At 44.8% G+C, this 24159-nt stretch overlaps 1 protein-coding gene across 1 annotated transcript; it reads right to left on the reverse strand.

Annotated features, from left to right (window-relative positions):
• Window positions 1-101: 101 nt before the first annotated feature.
• Window positions 102-20176, reverse strand: DNAJC5G (DnaJ heat shock protein family (Hsp40) member C5 gamma). The gene is made up of 6 exons (XM_075269366.1): window positions 20060-20176; window positions 2531-2649; window positions 1876-2089; window positions 1542-1695; window positions 1396-1464; window positions 102-1324 (listed from the first exon to the last, which is right to left on the reverse strand). The coding sequence occupies exons 2-5, from the start codon at window positions 2641-2643 to the stop codon at window positions 1400-1402; spliced, it is 546 nt and encodes a 181-aa protein (XP_075125467.1). The 5' UTR covers window positions 2644-2649; window positions 20060-20176; the 3' UTR covers window positions 102-1324; window positions 1396-1399.
• Between the last annotated feature and the right edge of the window lie 3983 nt (window positions 20177-24159).

Here is a 24159-nt window from a genome sequence, read left to right on the forward strand (position 1 = left end):
TAAATGGCCCCAAAGGGAAACGACAACTTAACCCCATCCTCCGTGTCACTGCCACATGGGTGGGTCATCACTAGACAGACATGAAGGACCGGAGGGGGTGAGAAGGGGAGCTCTTGAAATTTTATTAAACCTTCATGATACTAAGATACATTCCCCTCCCACCCGGAGCTTGAACATGTCATGGTGAAGACACAGCACCAACATTTCATGGCGCTCAATGGCCCCCCGGCACCGATTCATTGGCAATTGCATGTGCTGGTGACTAAATGAGACGTTTGGCAAAACCTACAATCTGTTCCGAAATGGAGATCGGCGCTAGGCCGGCCCGAAGATCAGCGCCACAGTCACAGTGAAAGAGTATATAAAAAGAATACAGATGGAGACGAGATGGACACGCAGATCTGGAATAACGAAGGAGAACCGTCCCACACAACGCACTGCCAATCACGGCAATACCCAGGAGTCCACACAACTAAGAAACTTCAGCTCCACGCCGTACAATACTGGGGCGGAGGAGATGTGAACAATCCGACACAAGCGACAAGTATAAAAGAAAAAACAGGCGAAGCCTCCGGAGAGAACGACGGAAAGATACCATATAAAAAGTTCAATACTTCTCAGAACAGACTCGTTGTGCAGTAATATCGTGCGCTGGCCACGGAGGGCACGCGCACAAGAAACAAGATGGAGGAAGCGGCTGCGGCCCCAGTGTCTCACAGTAGTCATTGGCATCAAGTATAAAATCATTCTGATGCAAACATTTAGTGCGGGTATGAAACAAGGATTCGGACCGGTGTGGCTCTCCTCAGTCGTCGCTCAGTCCTCAGCCAGTAGTGGGTACAGGACGCACCTGCGGGATAAGAGATGGGGGTCGTTTTGAGTCCCTCGTTTGGTACATTAGCCCATGTCACTTTGCGAGACGTCTGCATGAAGTTGACATCTCGTGAGACGGAAAGGCTTACTAGGAAAACATCTATCTGCAAAATACAAAGCGGCTGGTCCATTGCTAAACCAAGGCTCCTGGGTCGGAGCGGCTGTGTGCTCTTCATCCACGGACGGAAGGGCGGCAGACACAAGTCTTTGGTAGAAGTGTTCGCTTTTCCCAGGAATAGTAAGCAGTCGCCTCCTCGTCCTTATGGTCTGGAGGGAGTGACAGGAGATGAAACGGTCCACTCAGAGATGTTGGAGAAGAACTTATGATGCTGTAGAAAGTGCTAAGGGTCATGTAGAACCGCTGGACTCCTTCTCCAAAAGAGCACTAAATCGGGGGTCTCCAGAAGTGACAAGAAGGGAATCCTGTCCGATACCGCTGCTACAAAGAGACCTGAGGAGAAACAAAGGAACGTGAGGGACATACAGCAGAGACGGGACAGCTTATAAAGAATCAGCACTTACTGTATTAGGATTTCTGCTGCTCGGGGTGGATGGGGGGTCCTGAAGATGGCTGCAGGTTGATGACTTCACCTATGACAGACAAGCACAGGTATTAGGTGACCAGTAACTTAAAAGGTCACGAGAATGGGGTGTGAAGAGTCACTCACCATCCTCTGCCCTGATCTGAGCCTCCAGGTCCTCGGGGTTCACACACTTGTAGGAATCATCTTCTTCCTCGGGAGGTTTACACCGACCGCAGCAACAACCACAACAGCAGCAGCAACAGCAACACGTGATTATACCGAAACAGCAAATCAGACCCTGGAACATACACGATAGACATCAGCTCCGCACCAAATACACGGCACCCCGACCATAACGTGGACCTCCTCCTACAGGCTGCCACGTACAGGGCCACATATCAGTCATTACAGAACTGTAACCGGGGCGTAACACCATCACTGGCCGCCATAGGTGACGGCACCAGACTGCAGTCCTCACCTTGAACCACCACTTGGACATAAGGAAGTAGTACTTGACGCTCTCCTCCCCAAACTGCTCGGCCACGTAGAGACCCATGGAGCCGTATTCGTCGTAAATCTTGCGCTTGTTTTCATCGCTCAGCGTGGTGTTGGCATTATTAATCTCCTTGAACTTCTCCGCCGCCTCTGGATTGTCGGGGTTTTTGTCTGGGTGATACTTTAATGCCAGTTTCCTATAAAGATGGCAGGGAGGGAAGGTCATAACAAGGAAGTGTCTCCCGCTTCCTCATTCACTATTACGAGGGGCTTTGGCCTAGCTCCTACACACCGCTATTTGGCCGATCATCGTAAAAAATACACCGCACCTACCGGATCCAGAACAGCGACACATTCAACAGCCAGTTCTTATAAAAGACTGTGGAGCTGGACGGAGCCAGAGGTTTATGTTACCCAATAGTCACCTGTGCTAAAATGGCTACCAACCGGTCAGTAGATCACAGTCACCTGCATGCTCAGCTTCCCGCACATGTGGGGTGTACAATGTCTCAAAGGCGTTTATAGGGTTCATCACAATGGGGAGGATGGGTAATGCAACGCAGAGGGACAGCACATGTGAGACAGCCCAGAGCAAACAGAGAAAGATAATCTTACAAAACAACCGGACAAAGTCTTACCTGTACGCCTTCTTTATGTCGTCCTGAGACGCCCCCTTCTCCAGACCCAGGACCTGGTACAAGGAGATTCCCGACCGGGACATCGATCTCTGTGGTCTGTGAGGCTCCGCCATCGTGTCCTGGGACAGAAAGAAATTATAGAGAGTTTATAATACAAAGGTAGTGACACGGAAATAAAGTAGTATACAGAAAAATATACAGTATATAAGATGGAGGCCGAAAGAATCAAGAGAGAAACTGAAATCAAATAATTCTGCACCAAAATAAATAAGAAACTAAAACTGAAAGTGATCCCTGACCAATCATCAGATTTATCGCCAATCCACCGATTGAGGACGACTGTGCAGGATCTACAGGCCCGGCTGTAACATCTGTGGTAAATGTACTGCTATATACCATACACAGCCTGTATATACCTCCATGTCCTGCCGTATCTCATCTTGTATCCAGACTACAGGTGTAACATCTGTGGTAAATGTACTGCTATATACCATACACAGCCTGTATATACCTCCATGTCCTGCCGTATCTCATCTAGTATCCAGACTACAGGTGTAACATCTGTGGTAAATGTACTGCTATATACCATACAGAGTCTGTATATACCTCCATGTCCTGCCGTATCTCATCTTGTATCCAGACTACAGGTGTAACATCTGTGGTAAATGTACTGCTATATACCATACAGAGCCTGTATATACCTCCATGTCCTGCTGTATCTCATCTTGTATACAGACTACAGGTGTAACATCTGTGGTAAATGTACTGCTATATACCATACACAGCCTGTATATACCTCCATGTCCTGCCGTATCTCATCTTGTATCCAGACTACAGGTGTAACATCTGTGGTAAATGTACTGCTATATACCATACACAGCCTGTATATACCTCCATGTCCTGCCGTATCTCATCTTGTATCCAGACTACAGGTGTAACATCTGTGGTAAATGTACTGCTATATACCATACACAGTCTGTATATACCTCCATGTCCTGCCGTATCTCATCTTGTATCCAGACTACAGGTGTAACATCTGTGGTAAATGTACTGCTATATACTATACACAGCCTGTATATACCTCCATGTCCTGCCGTATCTCATCTTGTATCCAGGCTACAGGTGTAACATCTGTGGTAAATGTACTGCTATATACCATACACAGCCTGTATATACCTCCATGTCCTGCCGTATCTCATCTTGTATCCAGACTACAGGTGTAACATCTGTGGTAAATGTACTGCTATATACCATACAGAGCCTGTATATACCTCCATGTCCTGCCGTATCTCATCTTGTATCCAGACTACAGGTGTAACATCTGTGGTAAATGTACTGCTATATACCATACACAGTCTGTATATACCTCCATGTCCTGCCGTATCTCATCTTGTATCCAGACTACAGGTGTAACATCTGCGGTAAATGTACTGCTATATACCATACACAGTCTGTATATACCTCCATGTCCTGCCGTATCTCATCTTGTATCCAGACTACAGGTGTAACATCTGCGGTAAATGTACTGCTATATACCATACACAGCCTGTATATACCTCCATGTCCTGCCGTATCTCATCTTGTATCCAGACTACAGGTGTAACATCTGTGGTAAATGTACTGCTATATACCATACACAGTCTGTATATACCTCCATGTCCTGCCGTATCTCATCTTGTATCCAGACTACAGGTGTAACATCTGTGGTAAATGTACTGCTATATACCATACACAGTCTGTATATACCTCCATGTCCTGCCGTATCTCATCTTGTATCCAGACTACAGGTGTAACATCTGTGGTAAATGTACTGCTATATACCATACAGAGCCTGTATATACCTCCATGTCCTGCCGTATCTCATCTTGTATCCAGACTACAGGTGTAACATCTGTGGTAAATGTACTGCTATATACCATACAGAGCCTGTATATACCTCCATGTCCTGCCGTATCTCATCTTGTATCCAGACTACAGGTGTAACATCTGTGGTAAATGTACTGCTATATACCATACACAGTCTGTATATACCTCCATGTCCTGCCGTATCTCATCTTGTATCCAGACTACAGGTGTAACATCTGTGGTAAATGTACTGCTATATACCATACACAGTCTGTATATACCTCCATGTCCTGCCGTATCTCATCTTGTATCCAGACTACAGGTGTAACATCTGTGGTAAATGTACTGCTATATACCATACACAGCCTGTATATACCTCCATGTCCTGCCGTATCTCATCTTGTATCCAGACTACAGGTGTAACATCTGTGGTAAATGTACTGCTATATACCATACAGAGCCTGTATATACCTCCATGTCCTGCTGTATCTCATCTTGTATCCAGACTACAGGTGTAACATCTGTGGTAAATGTACTGCTATATACCATACACAACCTGTATATACCTCCATGTCCTGCCGTATCTCATCTTGTATCCAGACTACAGGTGTAACATCTGTGGTAAATATACTGCTATATACCATAAACAGCCTGTATATACCTCCATGTCCTGCCGTATCTCATCTTGTATACAGACTACAGGTGTAACATCTGCGGTAAATGTACTGCTATATACCATACACAGTCTGTATATACCTCCATGTCCTGCCGTATCTCATCTTGTATCCAGACTACAGGTGTAACATCTGCGGTAAATGTACTGCTATATACCATACACAGCCTGTATATACCTCCATGTCCTGCCGTATCTCATCTTGTATCCAGACTACAGGTGTAACATCTGTGGTAAATGTACTGCTATATACCATACACAGTCTGTATATACCTCCATGTCCTGCCGTATCTCATCTTGTATACAGACTACAGATGTAACATCTGCGGTAAATGTACTGCTATATACCATACACAGTCTGTATATACCTCCATGTCCTGCCGTATCTCATCTTGTATCCAGACTACAGGTGTAACATCTGTGGTAAATGTACTGCTATATACCATACACAGTCTGTATATACCTCCATGTCCTGCCGTATCTCATCTTGTATCCAGACTACAGGTGTAACATCTGTGGTAAATGTACTGCTATATACCATACACAGTCTGTACATACCTCCATGTCCTGCCGTATCTCATCTTGTATCCAGACTACAGGTGTAACATCTGTGGTAAATGTACTGCTATATACCATACAGAGCCTGTATATACCTCCATGTCCTGCCGTATCTCATCTTGTATCCAGACTACAGGTGTAACATCTGTGGTAAATGTACTGCTATATACCATACAGAGCCTGTATATACCTCCATGTCCTGCCGTATCTCATCTTGTATCCAGACTACAGGTGTAACATCTGTGGTAAATATACTGCTATATACCATACACAGCCTGTATATACCTCCATGTCCTGCCGTATCTCATCTTGTATCCAGACTACAGGTGTAACATCTGTGGTAAATGTACTGCTATATACACCATACAGATCCTGTATATACCTCCATGTCCTGCCGTATCTCATCTTGTATCCAGACTACAGGTGTAACATCTGTGGTAAATGTACTGCTATATACCATACAGAGCCCGTATATACCTCCATGTCCTGCCGTATCTCATCTTGTATCCAGACTACAGATGTAACATCTGTGGTAAATGTACTGCTATATACCATACACAGCCTGTATATACCTCCATGTCCTGCCGTATCTCATCTTGTATCCAGACTACAGGTGTAACATCTGTGGTAAATGTACTGCTATATACCATACAGATCCTGTATATACCTCCATGTCCTGCTGTATCTCATCTTGTATCCAGACTACAGGTGTAACATCTGTGGTAAATGTACTGCTATATACCATACACAGCCTGTATATACCTCCATGTCCTGCCGTATCTCATCTTGTATCCAGACTACAGGTGTAACATCTGTGGTAAATATACTGCTATATACCATACACAGCCTGTATATACCTCCATGTCCTGCCGTATCTCATCTTGTATCCAGACTACAGGTGTAACATCTGTGGTAAATGTACTGCTATATACCATACACAGCCTGTATATACCTCCATGTCCTGCCGTATCTCATCTTGTATCCAGACTACAGGTGTAACATCTGTGGTAAATGTACTGCTATATACCATACAGAGCCTGTATATACCTCCATGTCCTGCCGTATCTCATCTTGTATCCAGACTACAGGTGTAACATCTGTGGTAAATGTACTGCTATATACCATACAGAGCCTGTATATACCTCCATGTCCTGCCGTATCTCATCTTGTATCCAGACTACAGGTGTAACATCTGTGGTAAATGTACTGCTATATACCATACACAGCCTGTATATACCTCCATGTCCTGCCGTATCTCATCTTGTATCCAGACTACAGGTGTAACATCTGTGGTAAATGTACTGCTATATACCATACAGAGCCTGTATATACCTCCATGTCCTGCTGTGTCTCATCTTGTATCCAGACTACAGGTGTAACATCTGTGGTAAATGTACTGCTATATACCATACACAGCCTGTATATACCTCCATGTCCTGCCGTATCTCATCTTGTATCCAGACTACAGGTGTAACATCTGTGGTAAATGTACTGCTATATACCATACACAGCCTGTATATACCTCCATGTCCTGCCGTATCTCATCTTGTATCCAGACTACAGGTGTAACATCTGTGGTAAATGTACTGCTATATACCATACACAGCCTGTATATACCTCCATGTCCTGCCGTATCTCATCTTGTATCCAGACTACAGGTGTAACATCTATGGTAAATGTACTGCTATATACCATACAGATCCTGTATATACCTCCATGTCCTGCCGTATCTCATCTTGTATCCAGACTACAGGTGTAACATCTGTGGTAAATGTACTGCTATATACCATATAGAGCCCGTATATACCTCCATGTCCTGCCGTATCTCATCTTGTATCCAGACTACAGATGTAACATCTGTGGTAAATGTACTGCTATATACCATACACAGCCCGTATATACCTCCATGTCCTGCCGTATCTCATCTTGTATCCAGACTACAGGTGTATCATCTGTGGTAAATGTACTGCTATATACCATACACAGCCTGTATATACCTCCATGTCCTCCCGTATCTCATCTTGTATCCAGACTACAGGTGTAACATCTGTGGTAAATGTACTGCTATATACCATACAGAGTCTGTATATACCTCCATGTCCTGCCGTATCTCATCTTGTATCCAGACTACAGGTGTAACATCTGTGGTAAATGTACTGCTATATACCATACACAGCCTGTATATAGCGCCATGTCCTGCCGTATCACATCTTGTATCCAGACTACAGGTGTAACATCTGTGATAAATGTACTGCTATATACCATACACAGCCTGTATATACCTCCATGTCCTCCCGTATCTCATCTTGTATCCAGGCTACAGGTGTAACATCTGTGGTAAATGTACTGCTATATACCATACACAGCCTGTATATACCTCCATGTCCTGCCGTATCTCATCTTGTATCCAGGCTACAGGTGTAACATCTGTGGTAAATGTACTGCTATATACCATACACAGCCTGTATATACCTCCATGTCCTGCTGTATCTCATCTTGTATCCAGACTACAGGTGTAACATCTGTGGTAAATGTACTGCTATATACCATACACAGCCTGTATATACCTCCATGTCCTGCCGTATCTCATCTTGTATCCAGACTACAGGTGTAACATCTGTGGTAAATGTACTGCTATATACCATACACAGCCTGTATATACCTCCATGTCCTGCCGTATCTCATCTTGTATCCAGACTACCGGTGTAACATCTGCGGTAAATGTACTGCTATATACCATACACAGTCTGTATATACCTCCATGTCCTGCCGTATCTCATCTTGTACCCAGACTACAGGTGTAACATCTGTGGTAAATGTACTGCTATATACCATACACAGCCTGTATATACCTCCATGTCCTGCTGTATCTCATCTTGTATCCAGACTACAGGTGTAACATCTGTGGTAAATGTACTGCTATATACCATACACAACCTGTATATACTTCCATGTCCTGCAGTATCTCATCTTGTATCCAGACTACAGGTGTAACATCTGTGGTAAATGTACTGCTATATACCATACAGAGCCTGTATATACCTCCATGTCCTGCCGTATCTCATCTTGTATCCAGACTACAGGTGTAACATCTGTGGTAAATATACTGCTATATACCATACACAGCCTGTATATACCTCCATGTCCTGCCGTATCTCATCTTGTATCCAGACTACAGGTGTAACATCTGTGGTAAATGTACTGCTATATACCATACACAGCCTGTATATACCTCCATGTCCTGCCGTATCTCATCTTGTATCCAGGCTACAGGTGTAACATCTGTGGTAAATGTACTACTATATACCATACAGAGCCTGTATATACCTCCATGTCCTGCTGTATCTCATCTTGTATCCAGACTACAGGTGTAACATCTGTGGTAAATGTACTGCTATATACCATACAGAGCCTGTATATACCTCCATGTCCTGCCGTATCTCATCTTGTATCCAGACTACAGGTGTAACATCTGTGGTAAATGTACTGCTATATACCATACACAACCTGTATATACCTCCATGTCCTGCCGTATCTCATCTTGTATCCAGACTACAGGTGTAACATCTGTGGTAAATGTACTGCTATATACCATACACAGCCTGTATATACCTCCATGTCCTGCCGTATCTCATCTTGTATCCAGACTACAGGTGTAACATCTGTGGTAAATGTACTGCTATATACCATACAGAGCCTGTATATACCTCCATGTCCTGCCGTATCTCATCTTGTATCCAGACTACAGGTGTAACATCTGTGGTAAATATACTGCTATATACCATACACAGCCTGTATATACCTCCATGTCCTGCCGTATCTCATCTTGTATCCAGACTACAGGTGTAACATCTGTGGTAAATGTACTGCTATATACACCATACAGATCCTGTATATACCTCCATGTCCTGCCGTATCTCATCTTGTATCCAGACTACAGGTGTAACATCTGTGGTAAATGTACTGCTATATACCATACACAGCCTGTATATACCTCCATGTCCTGCCGTATCTCATCTTGTATCCAGACTACAGGTGTAACATCTGTGGTAAATGTACTGCTATATACCATACACAGCCTGTATATACCTGCATGTCCTCCCGTATCTCATCTTGTATCCAGGCTACAGGTGTAACATCTGTGGTAAATGTACTGCTATATACCATACAGAGCCTGTATATACCTCCATGTCCTCCCGTATCTCATCTAGTATCCAGGCTACAGGTGTAACATCTGTGGTAAATGTACTGCTATATACCATACAGAGCCTGTATATACCTCCATGTCCTGCCATATCTCATCTTGTATCCAGACTACAGGTGTAACATCTGTGGTAAATGTACTGCTATATACCATACACAGTCTGTATATACCTCCATGTCCTGCCGTATCTCATCTTGTATCCAGACTACAGGTGTAACATCTGTGGTAAATGTACTGCTATATACCATACACAGCCTGTATATACCTCCATGTCCTGCCGTATCTCATCTTGTATCCAGACTACAGGTGTAACATCTGTGGTAAATGTACTGCTATATACCATACACAGTCTGTATATACCTCCATGTCCTGCCGTATCTCATCTTGTATCCAGACTACAGGTGTAACATCTGTGGTAAATGTACTGCTATATACCATACACAGCCTGTATATACCTCCATGTCCTGCCGTATCTCATCTTGTATCCAGACTACAGGTGTAACATCTGTGGTAAATGTACTGCTATATACCAGACAGAGCCTGTATATACCTCCATGTCCTGCTGTATCTCATCTTGTATCCAGACTACAGGTGTAACATCTGTGGTAAATGTACTGCTATATACCATACACAGCCTGTATATACCTCCATGTCCTGCCATATCTCATCTTGTATCCAGACTACAGGTGTAACATCTGTGATAAATGTACTGCTATATACCATACAGAGCCTGTATATACCTCCATGTCCTGCCGTATCTCATCTTGTATCCAGGCTACAGGTGTAACATCTGTGATAAATGTACTGCTATATACCATACACAGCCTGTATATACCTCCATGTCCTGCCGTATCTCATCTTGTATCCAGACTACAGGTGTAACATCTGTGGTAAATGTACTGCTATATACCATACAGAGCCTGTATATACCTCCATGTCCTGCCGTATCTCATCTTGTATCCAGGCTACAGGTGTAACATCTGTGGTAAATATACTGCTATATACCATACACAGCCTGTATATACCTCCATGTCCTGCCGTATCTCATCTTGTATCCAGACTACAGGTGTAACATCTGTGGTAAATGTACTGCTATATACCATACAGAGCCTGTATATACCTCCATGTCCTGCCGTATCTCATCTTGTATCCAGACTACAGGTGTAACATCTGTGGTAAATATACTGCTATATACCATACACAGCCTGTATATACCTCCATGTCCTGCCATATCTCATCTTGTATCCAGACTACAGGTGTAACATCTGTGGTAAATATACTGCTATATACCATACACAGCCTGTATATACCTCCATGTCCTGCCGTATCTCATCTTGTATCCAGGCTACAGGTGTAACATCTGTGGTAAATGTACTGCTATATACCATACACAGCCTGTATATACCTCCATGTCCTGCTGTGTCTCATCTTGTATCCAGACTACAGGTGTAACATCTGTGGTAAATGTACTGCTATATACCATACACAGCCTGTATATACCTCCATGTCCTGCCGTATCTCATCTTGTATCCAGACTACAGGTGTAACATCTGTGGTAAATGTACTGCTATATACCATACACAACCTGTATATACCTCCATGTCCTGCCGTATCTCATCTTGTATCCAGACTACAGGTGTAACATCTGTGGTAAATGTACTGCTATATACCATACACAACCTGTATATACCTCCATGTCCTGCCGTATCTCATCTTGTATCCAGACTACAGGTGTAACATCTGTGGTAAATGTACTGCTATATACCATACACAACCTGTATATACCTCCATGTCCTGCCATATCTCATCTTGTATCCAGACTACAGGTGTAACATCTGTGGTAAATATACTGCTATATACCATACACAGCCTGTATATACCTCCATGTCCTGCCGTATCTCATCTTGTATCCAGGCTACAGGTGTAACATCTGTGGTAAATGTACTGCTATATACCATACACAGCCTGTATATACCTCCATGTCCTGCTGTGTCTCATCTTGTATCCAGACTACAGGTGTAACATCTGTGGTAAATGTACTGCTATATACCATACACAGCCTGTATATACCTCCATGTCCTGCCGTATCTCATCTTGTATCCAGACTACAGGTGTAACATCTGTGGTAAATGTACTGCTATATACCATACACAACCTGTATATACCTCCATGTCCTGCCGTATCTCATCTTGTATCCAGACTACAGGTGTAACATCTGTGGTAAATGTACTGCTATATACACCATACAGATCCTGTATATACCTCCATGTCCTGCCGTATCTCATCTTGTATCCAGACTACAGGTGTAACATCTGTGGTAAATGTACTGCTATATACCATACAGAGCCCGTATATACCTCCATGTCCTGCCGTATCTCATCTTGTATCCAGACTACAGATGTAACATCTGTGGTAAATGTACTGCTATATACCATACACAGCCTGTATATACCTCCATGTCCTGCCGTATCTCATCTTGTATCCAGACTACAGGTGTAACATCTGTGGTAAATGTACTGCTATATACCATACAGATCCTGTATATACCTCCATGTCCTGCTGTATCTCATCTTGTATCCAGACTACAGGTGTAACATCTGTGGTAAATGTACTGCTATATACCATACACAGCCTGTATATACCTCCATGTCCTGCCGTATCTCATCTTGTATCCAGACTACAGGTGTAACATCTGTGGTAAATGTACTGCTATATACCATACACAGCCTGTATATACCTCCATGTCCTGCCGTATCTCATCTTGTATCCAGACTACAGGTGTAACATCTGTGGTAAATGTACTGCTATATACCATACAGAGCCTGTATATACCTCCATGTCCTGCCGTATCTCATCTAGTATCCAGACTACAGGTGTAACATCTGTGGTAAATGTACTGCTATATACCATACAGAGCCTGTATATACCTCCATGTCCTGCCGTATCTCATCTTGTATCCAGATTACAGGTGTAACATCTGTGGTAAATGTACTGCTATATACCATACACAGCCTGTATATACCTGCATGTCCTCCCGTATCTCATCTTGTATCCAGACTACAGGTGTAACATCTGTGGTAAATGTACTGCTATATACCATACAGAGCCTGTATATACCTCCATGTCCTGCCGTATCTCATCTTGTATCCAGACTACAGGTGTAACATCTGTGGTAAATGTACTGCTATATACCATACACAGCCTGTATATACCTCCATGTCCTGCCGTATCTCATCTTGTATCCAGACTACAGGTGTAACATCTGTGGTAAATGTACTGCTATATACTATACACAGCCTGTATATACCTCCATGTCCTGCCGTATCTCATCTTGTATCCAGACTACAGGTGTAACATCTGTGGTAAATGTACTGCTATATACCATACACAACCTGTATATACCTCCATGTCGTGCCGTATCTCATCTTGTGTCCAGACTACAGGTGTAACATCTGTGGTAAATGTACTGCTATATACCATACAGAGCCTGTATATACCTCCATGTCCTGCCGTATCTCATCTTGTATCCAGACTACAGGCCTGTAACATCTGTGGTAAATGTACTGCTATATACCATACAGAGTCTGTATATACCTCCATGTCCTGCTGTGTCTCATCTTGTATCCAGACTACAGGTGTAACATCTGTGGTAAATGTACTGCTATATACCATACACAGCCTGTATATACCTCCATGTCCTGCCGTATCTCATCTTGTATCCAGACTACAGGTGTAACATCTGTGGTAAATGTACTGCTATATACCATACACAGCCTGTATATACCTCCATGTCCTGCCGTATCTCATCTTGTATCCAGACTACAGGTGTAACATCTGTGGTAAATGTACTGCTATATACCATACAGAGCCCGTATATACCTCCATGTCCTGCCGTATCTCATCTTGTATCCAGACTACAGATGTAACATCTGTGGTAAATGTACTGCTATATACCATACACAGCCCGTATATACCTCCATGTCCTGCCGTATCTCATCTTGTATCCAGACTACAGGTGTATCATCCGTGGTAAATGTACTGCTATATACCATACACAGCCTGTATATACCTCCATGTCCTCCCGTATCTCATCTTGTATCCAGACTACAGGTGTAACATCTGTGGTAAATGTACTGCTATATACCATACAGAGTCTGTATATACCTCCATGTCCTGCCGTATCTCATCTTGTATCCAGACTACAGGTGTAACATCTGTGGTAAATGTACTGCTATATACCATACACAGTCTGTATATACCTCCATGTCCTGCCGTATCTCATCTTGTATCCAGACTACAGGTGTAACATATGTGGTAAATGTACTGCTATATACCATACACAGCCTGTATATAGCGCCATGTCCTGCCGTATCACATCTTGTATCCAGACTACAGGTGTAACATCTGTGATAAATGTACTGCTATATACCATACAGAGTCTGTATATACCTCCATGTCCTGCCGTATCTCATCTTGTATCCAGACTACAGGTGTAACATCTGTGGTAAATGTACTGCTATATACCATACACAGCCTGTATATACCTCCATGTCCTGCTGTATCTCATCTTGTATCCAGACTACAGGTGTAACATCTGTGGTAAATGTACTGCTATATACCATACACAGCCTGTATATACCTCCATGTCCTGCCGTATCTCATCTTGTATCCAGACTACAGGTGTAACATCTGTGGTAAATGTACTGCTATATACCATACACAGCCTGTATATACCTCCATGTCCTGCCGTATCTCATCTTGTATCCAGACTACCGGTGTAACATCTGCGGTAAATGTACTGCTATATACCATACACAGTCTGTATATACCTCCATGTCCTGCCGTATCTCATCTTGTACCCAGACTACAGGTGTAACATCTGTGGTAAATGTACTGCTATATACCATACACAGCCTGTATATACCTCCATGTCCTGCTGTATCTCATCTTGTATCCAGACTACAGGTGTAACATCTGTGGTAAATGTACTGCTATATACCATACACAGCCTGTATATACCTCCATGTCCTGCTGTATCTCATCTTGTATCCAGACTACAGGTGTAACATCTGTGGTAAATGTACTGCTATATACCATACAGAGCCTGTATATACCTCCATGTCCTCCCGTATCTCATCTAGTATCCAGGCTACAGGTGTAACATCTGTGATAAATGTACTGCTATATACCATACACAGCCTGTATATACCTCCATGTCCTGCCGTATCTCATCTTGTATCCAGGCTACAGGTGTAACATCTGTGATAAATGTACTGCTATATACCATACACAGCCTGTATATACCTCCATGTCCTGCCGTATCTCATCTTGTATCCATGCTACAGGTGTAACATCTGTGGTAAATGTACTGCTATATACCATACAGAGCCTGTATATACCTCCATGTCCTGCCGTATCCCATCTTGTATCCAGACTACAGGTGTAACATCTGTGGTAAATGTACTGCTATATACCATACAGATCCTGTATATACCTCCATGTCCTGCCGTATCTCATCTTGTATCCAGACTACAGGTGTAACATCTGTGGTAAATGTACTGCTATATACCATACAGAGCCTGTATATACCTCCATGTCCTGCCGTATCTCATCTTGTATCCAGACTACAGGTGTAACATCTGTGGTAAATATACTGCTATATACCATACACAGCCTGTATATACCTCCATGTCCTGCCGTATCTCATCTTGTATCCAGACTACAGGTGTAACATCTGTGGTAAATGTACTGCTATATACCATACACAGCCTGTATATACCTCCATGTCCTGCCGTATCTCATCTTGTATCCAGGCTACAGGTGTAACATCTGTGGTAAATGTACTACTATATACCATACAGAGTCTGTATATACCTCCATGTCCTGCCGTATCTCATCTTGTATCCAGACTACAGCTGTAACATCTGTGGTAAATGTACTGCTATATACCATATACAGCCTGTATATACCTCCATGTCCTGCCGTATCTCATCTTGTATCCAGACTACAGGTGTAACATCTGTGGTAAATGTACTGCTATATACCATACAGAGCCTGTATATACCTCCATGTCCTGCCGTATCTCATCTTGTATCCAGACTACAGGTGTAACATCTGTGGTAAATGTACTGCTATATACCATACACAACCTGTATATACCTCCATGTCCTGCCGTATCTCATCTTGTATCCAGACTACAGGTGTAACATCTGTGGTAAATGTACTACTATATACCATACACAGCCTGTATATACCTCCATGTCCTGCCGTATCTCATCTTGTATCCAGACTACAGGTGTAACATCTGTGGTAAATGTACTGCTATATACCATACAGAGCCTGTATATACCTCCATGTCCTGCCGTATCTCATCTTGTATCCAGACTACAGGTGTAACATCTGTGGTAAATGTACTGCTATATACCATACACAACCTGTATATACCTCCATGTCCTGCCGTATCTCATCTTGTATCCAGACTACAGGTGTAACATCTGTGGTAAATGTACTGCTATATACCATACACAGCCTGTATATACCTGCATGTCCTCCCGTATCTCATCTTGTATCCAGGCTACAGGTGTAACATCTGTGGTAAATGTACTGCTATATACCATACAGAGCCTGTATATACCTCCATGTCCTCCCGTATCTCATCTAGTATCCAGGCTACAGGTGTAACATCTGTGGTAAATGTACTGCTATATACCATACACAGCCTGTATATACCTGCATGTCCTCCCGTATCTCATCTAGTATCCAGGCTACAGGTGTAACATCTGTGGTAAATGTACTGCTATATACCATACACAGCCTGTATATACCTCCATGTCCTGCCGTATCTCATCTTGTATCCAGACTACAGGTGTAACATCTGTGGTAAATGTACTGCTATATACCATACACAGCCTGTATATACCTCCATGTCCTGCCGTATCTCATCTTGTATCCAGGCTACAGGTGTAACATCTGTGGTAAATGTACTGCTATATACCATACACAGTCTGTATATACCTCCATGTCCTGCCGTATCTCATCTTGTATCCAGACTACAGGTGTAACATCTGTGGTAAATGTACTGCTATATACCATACACAACCTGTATATACCTCCATGTCCTGCCGTATCTCATCTTGTATCCAGACTACAGGTGTAACATCTGTGGTAAATGTACTGCTATATACCATACACAGTCTGTATATACCTCCATGTCCTGCCGTATCTCATCTTGTATCCAGGCTACAGGTGTAACATCTGTGGTAAATGTACTGCTATATACCATACACAGTCTGTATATACCTCCATGTCCTGCCGTATCTCATCTTGTATCCAGAGTACAGGTGTAACATCTGTGGTAAATGTACTGCTATATACCATACAGAGTCTGTATATACCTCCATGTCCTGCTGTATCTCATCTTGTATCCAGACTACCGGTGTAACATCTGTGGTAAATGTACTGCTATATACCATACACAGCCTGTATATACCTCCATGTCCTGCCATATCTCATCTTGTATCCAGACTACAGGTGTAACATCTGTGGTAAATGTACTGCTATATACCATACACAGCCTGTATATACCTCCATGTCCTGCCGTATCTCATCTTGTATCCAGGCTACAGGTGTAACATCTGTGGTAAATGTACTGCTATATACCATACACAGTCTGTATATACCTCCATGTCCTGCCGTATCTCATCTTGTATCCAGAGTACAGGTGTAACATCTGTGGTAAATGTACTGCTATATACCATACAGATCCTGTATATACCTCCATGTCCTGCCGTATCTCATCTTGTATCCAGACTACAGGTGTAACATCTGTGGTAAATGTACTGCTATATACCATATACAGCCTGTATATACCTCCATGTCCTGCCGTATCTCATCTTGTATCCAGACTACAGGTGTAACATCTGTGGTAAATGTACTGCTATATACCATATACAGCCTGTATATACCTCCATGTCCTCCCGTATCTCATCTTGTATCCAGGCTACAGGTGTAACATCTGTGGTAAATGTACTGCTATATACCATACAGAGCCTGTATATACCTCCATGTCCTCCCGTATCTCATCTTGTATCCAGACTACAGGTGTAACATCTGTGGTAAATGTACTGCTATATACCATACACAACCTGTATATACCTCCATGTCCTGCCGTATCTCATCTTGTATCCAGGCTACAGGTGTAACATCTGTGGTAAATGTACTGCTATATACCATACACAGTCTGTATATACCTCCATGTCCTGCCGTATCTCATCTTGTATCCAGAGTACAGGTGTAACATCTGTGGTAAATGTACTGCTATATACCATACAGAGCCTGTATATACCTCCATGTCCTGCCGTATCTCATCTTGTATCCAGGCTACAGGTGTAACATCTGTGGTAAATGTACTGCTATATACCATACACAGCCTGTATATACCTCCATGTCCTGCCGTATCTCATCTTGTATCCAGGCTACAGGTGTAACATCTGTGGTAAATGTACTGCTATATACCATACACAACCTGTATATACCTCCATGTCCTGCCGTATCTCATCTTGTATCCAGGCTACAGGTGTAACATCTGTGGTAAATGTACTGCTATATACCATACAGAGCCTGTATATACCTCCATGTCCTGCCGTATCTCATCTTGTATCCAGGCTACAGGTGTAACGTCTGTGGTAAATGTACTGCTATATACCATACACAGCCTGTATATACCTCCATGTCCTGCCGTATCTCATCTTGTATCCAGGCTACAGGTGTAACATCTGTGGTAAATGTACTGCTATATACCATACACAGTCTGTATATACCTCCATGTCCTGCCGTATCTCATCTTGTATCCAGACTACAGGTGTAACATCTGTGGTAAATGTACTGCTATATACCATACAGAGCCTGTATATACCTCCATGTCCTGCCGTATCTCATCTTGTATCCAGGCTACAGGTGTAACATCTGTGGTAAATATACTGCTATATACCATACACAGTCTGTATATACCTCCATGTCCTGCAGTATCATCTTGTACAGAGTCCTAGATCCAATGGTCCAGTGTTCCCCAATACTCTTCTCCTATAATACTGCCATCCCCTCCATACATCACTATTACACTGACCCCACATAAGCCCCCGTGCACACACGTGTATTACCACCGCTCCTATATCTCTGTATTTTGCAGCCTGGGATCACATATGACATGTACAGGTCGGTAGAGGTCACAGCCGGGACACGACTATCATCCATGAGCTGTCTGCGCCGTTTTCTCATGGACTTGTACAACTGACCCCGACTCCACCGCACTGAGTAATAACTGTCTCAGGATGGAGAATTGGGACCCCTCCATGACTAGCACCTCCTGGCGGACAGTTGTCATACTGCCTGTCAGTCAGTGGGTGGCGCCGCCCCCGGACACCCCCATGTTATTCTCTTGTATAAGGAGGGTGTGAATACTTCCCTGCAGGTCGCTGCTCCTGAGATCTAGATAATCTGCCAGCGCGGAGAGGCGACCTCTGAACCTCAGTAATCGGCTTATGTGAGCAGAGTACACAGGTGCTGGGCGGGGAGCGGGCGCCGTCTGCGACACAACACTCACCCCAACTATGGCCATCAGGGGCACCGCTACAGGTCATGTGACCGCTATCTACCCCACTGCCAATCACAGATATACCCCCATATAGACTAAGTATCACTGCCACCACCTAGTGCTATACCTATATACTATATACCGCACCCAGTGACCTGTGTGTGACTGCAGCCTGATAGACCCCAGGAGGGGTCACATGCGGACTGTATGGTGAGGTATGATACACACAGTCACATCACATATATATATATATATATATATATATATATATATACATACACTATATACAGGAGGATGGGTATACATAATTATATAAAGGATAAACATTATATATACATATAGAGGAGATGGTGTGTGTATATACAGTATATATATACACACGGATATTATATTATGCACATATAGAGGAGGAGGGGCATATATATTATATACAAACACAGGAGAAGGGATACACATATTATATACAGACACTATATATATACAGGGAGAGGGGTGCACATATATTATATACAGATACTACATACATATATACAGGAGGAGGAAGTAACATATATACAGACACTATACACATATATTATAGACATATATACAGGGGGAGGTGCGTGCATATATTATATACAGACACTATATACACATATAGAGGAGGGGTGTACATACCTATATATACAGTCTCTATAGGGGGCTCATACAGTCTCTGACCTCACCCTCAGCTCGTGTTTCCAGCTCCCGGAAGTGCAGAAATATTTGACCACGCCCACTTTCCCGGGACCTGTAATCCTGACCACACCCACCGGAAGTTTTTGCTACTCTATCACATGGTTAGTAGTCACGTGATTCTATGCTACGGCAGCCATATTTAGTAAGGGCAATGCAAAATGTATCTATTATCAGTATCCTGCAGGTAATAATTACTATCCCGTACCCCTACACCTCCCCCTGTCCTATCCCGTACCCCCTACACCTCCCCCTGTCCTATCCCGTACCCCCTACACCTCCCCCTGTCCTATCCCGTACCCCTACTCCTCCCCCTGTCCTATCCCGTACCCACTACACCTCCCCCTGTCCTATCCCGTACCCCCTACACCTCCCCCTGCCCTATCCCGTACCCCCTACACCTCCCCCTGCCCTATCCCGTACCCCCTACACCTCCCCCTGCCCTATCCCGTACCCCCTACACCTCCCCCTGCCCTATCCCGTACCCCTACACCTCCCCCTGCCCTATCCCGTACCCCTACACCTCCCCCTGTCCTATCCCGTACCCCTACACCTCCCCCTGTCCTATCCCGTACCCCTACACCTCCCCCTGTCCTATCCCGTACCCCTACACCTCCCCCTGTCCTATCCCGTACCCCTACACCTCCCCCTGTCCTATCCCGTACCCCCTACACCTCCCCCTGTCCTATCCCGTACCCCCTACATCTCCTCCAGTCCTATCCCGTACCCCTACACCTCCTCCTGTCCTATCCCGTACCCCTACACTTCCTCCTGTCCTATCCCGTACCCCTACACCTCCCCCTGTCCTATCCCGTACCCCTACACCTCCCCCTGTCCTATCCCGTACCCCTACACCTCCCCCTGTCCTATCCCGTACCCCTACACCTCCCCCTGTCCTATCCCGTACCCCTACACCTCCCCCTGTCCTATCCCGTACCCCTACACCTCCCCCTGTCCTATCCCGTACCCCTACACCTCCCCCTGTCCTATCCCGTACCCCCTACATCTCCTCCTGTCCTATCCCGTACCCCTACACCTTCTCCTGTCCTATCCCGTACCCCTACACCTCCTCCTGTCCTATCCCGTACCCCTACACCTCCTCCTGTCCTATCCCGTACCCCTACACCTCCTCCTGTCCTATCCCGTACCCCTACACCTCCTCCTGTCCTATCCCGTACCCCTACACCTCCTCCTGTCCTATCCCGTACCCCTACACCTCCTCCTGTCCTATCCCGTACCCCCTACATCTCCTCCTGTCCTATCCCGTACCCCCTACATCTCCTCCTGTCCTATCCCGTACCCCTACACCTCCTCCTGTCCTATCCCGTACCCCTACATCTTCTCCTGTCCTATCCCGTACCCCTACACCTCCCCCTGTCCTATCCCGTACCCCTACACCTCCTCCTGTCCTATCCCGTACCCCCTACACCTCCTCCTGTCCTATCCCGTACCCCCTACACCTCCTCCTGTCCTATCCCGTACCCCCTACACCTCCTCCTGTCCTATCCCGTACCCCCTACACCTCCCCCTGTCCTATCCCGTACCCCTACACCTCCCCCTGTCCTATCCCGTACCCCTACACCTCCCCCTGTCCTATCCCGTACCCCTACACCTCCCCCTGTCCTATCCCGTACCCCTACACCTCCCCCTGTCCTATCCCGTACCCCTACACCTCCCCCTGTCCTATCCCGTACCCCCTACACCTCCCCCTGTCCTATCCCGTACCCCTACACCTCCCCCTGTCCTATCCCGTACCCCTACACCTCCCCCTGTCCTATCCCGTACCCCTACACCTCCGCCTGTCCTATCCCGTACCCCTACACCTCCCCCTGTCCTATCCCGTACCCCTACACCTCCCCCTGTCCTATCCCGTACCCCTACACCTCCCCCTGTCCTATCCCGTACCCCTACACCTCCCCCTGTCCTATCCCGTACCCCTACACCTCCTCCTGTCCTATCCCGTACCCCTACACCTCCCCCTGTCCTATCCCGTACCCCTACACCTCCCCCTGTCCTATCCCGTACCCCTACACCTCCCCCTGTCCTATCCCGTACCCCTACACCTCCCCCTGTCCTATCCCGTACCCCTACACCTCCCCCTGTCCTATCCCGTACCCCTACACCTCCCCCTGTCCTATCCCGTACCCCTACACCTCCCCCTGTCCTATCCCGTACCCCTACACCTCCCCCTGTCCTATCCCGTACCCCTACACCTCCCCCTGTCCTATCCCGTACCCCCTACACCTCCTCCTGTCCTATCCCGTACCCCTACACCTCCCCCTGTCCTATCCCGTACCCCTACACCTTCTCCTGTCCTATCCCGTACCCCTACACCTCCTCCTGTCCTATCCCGTACCCCCTACATTTCCTCCTGTTCTACTGGACTGGTGAGGCATTGAGATTAGAGATGGGAGAATTGTCTCGTAAGGAGCCAGATTTGAATCTGAATATTCCTATTTTTTCAGTCTTAATGAAAATCAAACAATTTATAATTTGTCTTGGACAGACTAAAGTGGCTGCCGCCGGTAAATTATAATATCTGGGGTATAATAGGTGGTGGCTGAGGGGTGGTGGCCTTCGGCTACCTCTTGTAGGTCTCCTCGTGGTGTTTGGTGCTCTTCTGTGATGTCACGCCCAGGGTTACGGCTGAGGCCTGTGATTGGGTCTCAGGGGTGACATGTGTACGCCACTGGGCCCCCAATTATTATGAGACCCCAGAGTATAATAATTTCCATCCGGTGTTTACCCATCTTTAGTTAGGATATGACATAGATTTGCGGGAATAGTCTTGCGCCAAACGTGTGACACAGTATAAAACTGGCCTAGTGGGATTGATGAATTTTTCCCAATGTGCTCTAGGTGTGATAGGACATAACTAAAGGTTTCCCATCTAGCACCAGGTCACGGGGCGACATTGTCACTTCTTTTGGGGGTTAGTGATTGTGATGTCCAGACTCTAGCTCTCTACTGCAAAACTACTCGCACCATTGTAGAACAAATTTCTAAACATAACTGCAAAATCTGAAGGACTTACATATAAGTAACATATAAGTAAGGCCCGGCTCACATCTGCGGTCGGGGATTCTGTTCCCCTTTCCTCCAAGCATAAGCTGACCTCCTCCATAGACTGCTGTCTATAGTACTGAACCTGTGATCAGAACATCGCTGCTTCAGGTTCCCTAGTGGGACATCACTAAAAAGTAAAGAAAAAAGTGTATGAAAATAAACAAATTAATAAAGCAAGGAAATAATGATTTTTCACCACCTTGCCTTAAAAAATTGCTATAAAAATTATCAAAAAGTCACATGTACCCCAAAACAGTACAAATAAAAAGCAGAGTTTGTCGTGCAAAAAATAAGTCCTCAACCAACTCAACTGAAAAAAAAAAATTGCTACATATCGCAGAAGTTGGCGATGCAAAAATAAATGATTTCTTTAGGTTATTGTTCTGCAAAACTAGCAACGCATAAAAAAACCAAACATAAATGAGGTATCGCCGTAACCGTACCGACCCGCAGAATAAAGGCCACATGTTACTTATACTGTACACTGCACGCCGTAACTGTACCGACCCGCAGAATAAAGGTCACATGTTACTTATACTGTACACTGCACGCCGTAACTGTACCGACCCGCAGAATAAAGGTCACATGTTACTTATAATGTACACTGCACGCCGTAACCGTACCGACCTGCAGAATAAAGGTCACATGTTACTTATACTGTACGCTACACGCCGTAACCGTACCGACCCGCAGAATAAAGGTCACATGTTACTTATACTGTACACTGCACGCCGTAACCGTACCGACCCGCAGAATAAAGGTCACATGTTACTTATACTGTACACTGCATGCCGTAACCGTACCGACCCGCAGAATAACAGTCACATGTTACTTATACTGTACACTGCACGCCGTAACCGTACCGACCCGCAGAATAAAGGGAACATGTTACTTATACTGTACACTGCACGCCGTAACCGTACCGACCCGCAGAATAACAGTCACATGTTACTTATACTGTACACTGCATGCCGTAA

Source organism: Leptodactylus fuscus, chromosome 3 (genome assembly GCF_031893055.1).
Source record: "Leptodactylus fuscus isolate aLepFus1 chromosome 3, aLepFus1.hap2, whole genome shotgun sequence".
Lineage (NCBI taxonomy): Eukaryota > Metazoa > Chordata > Amphibia > Anura > Leptodactylidae > Leptodactylus > Leptodactylus fuscus.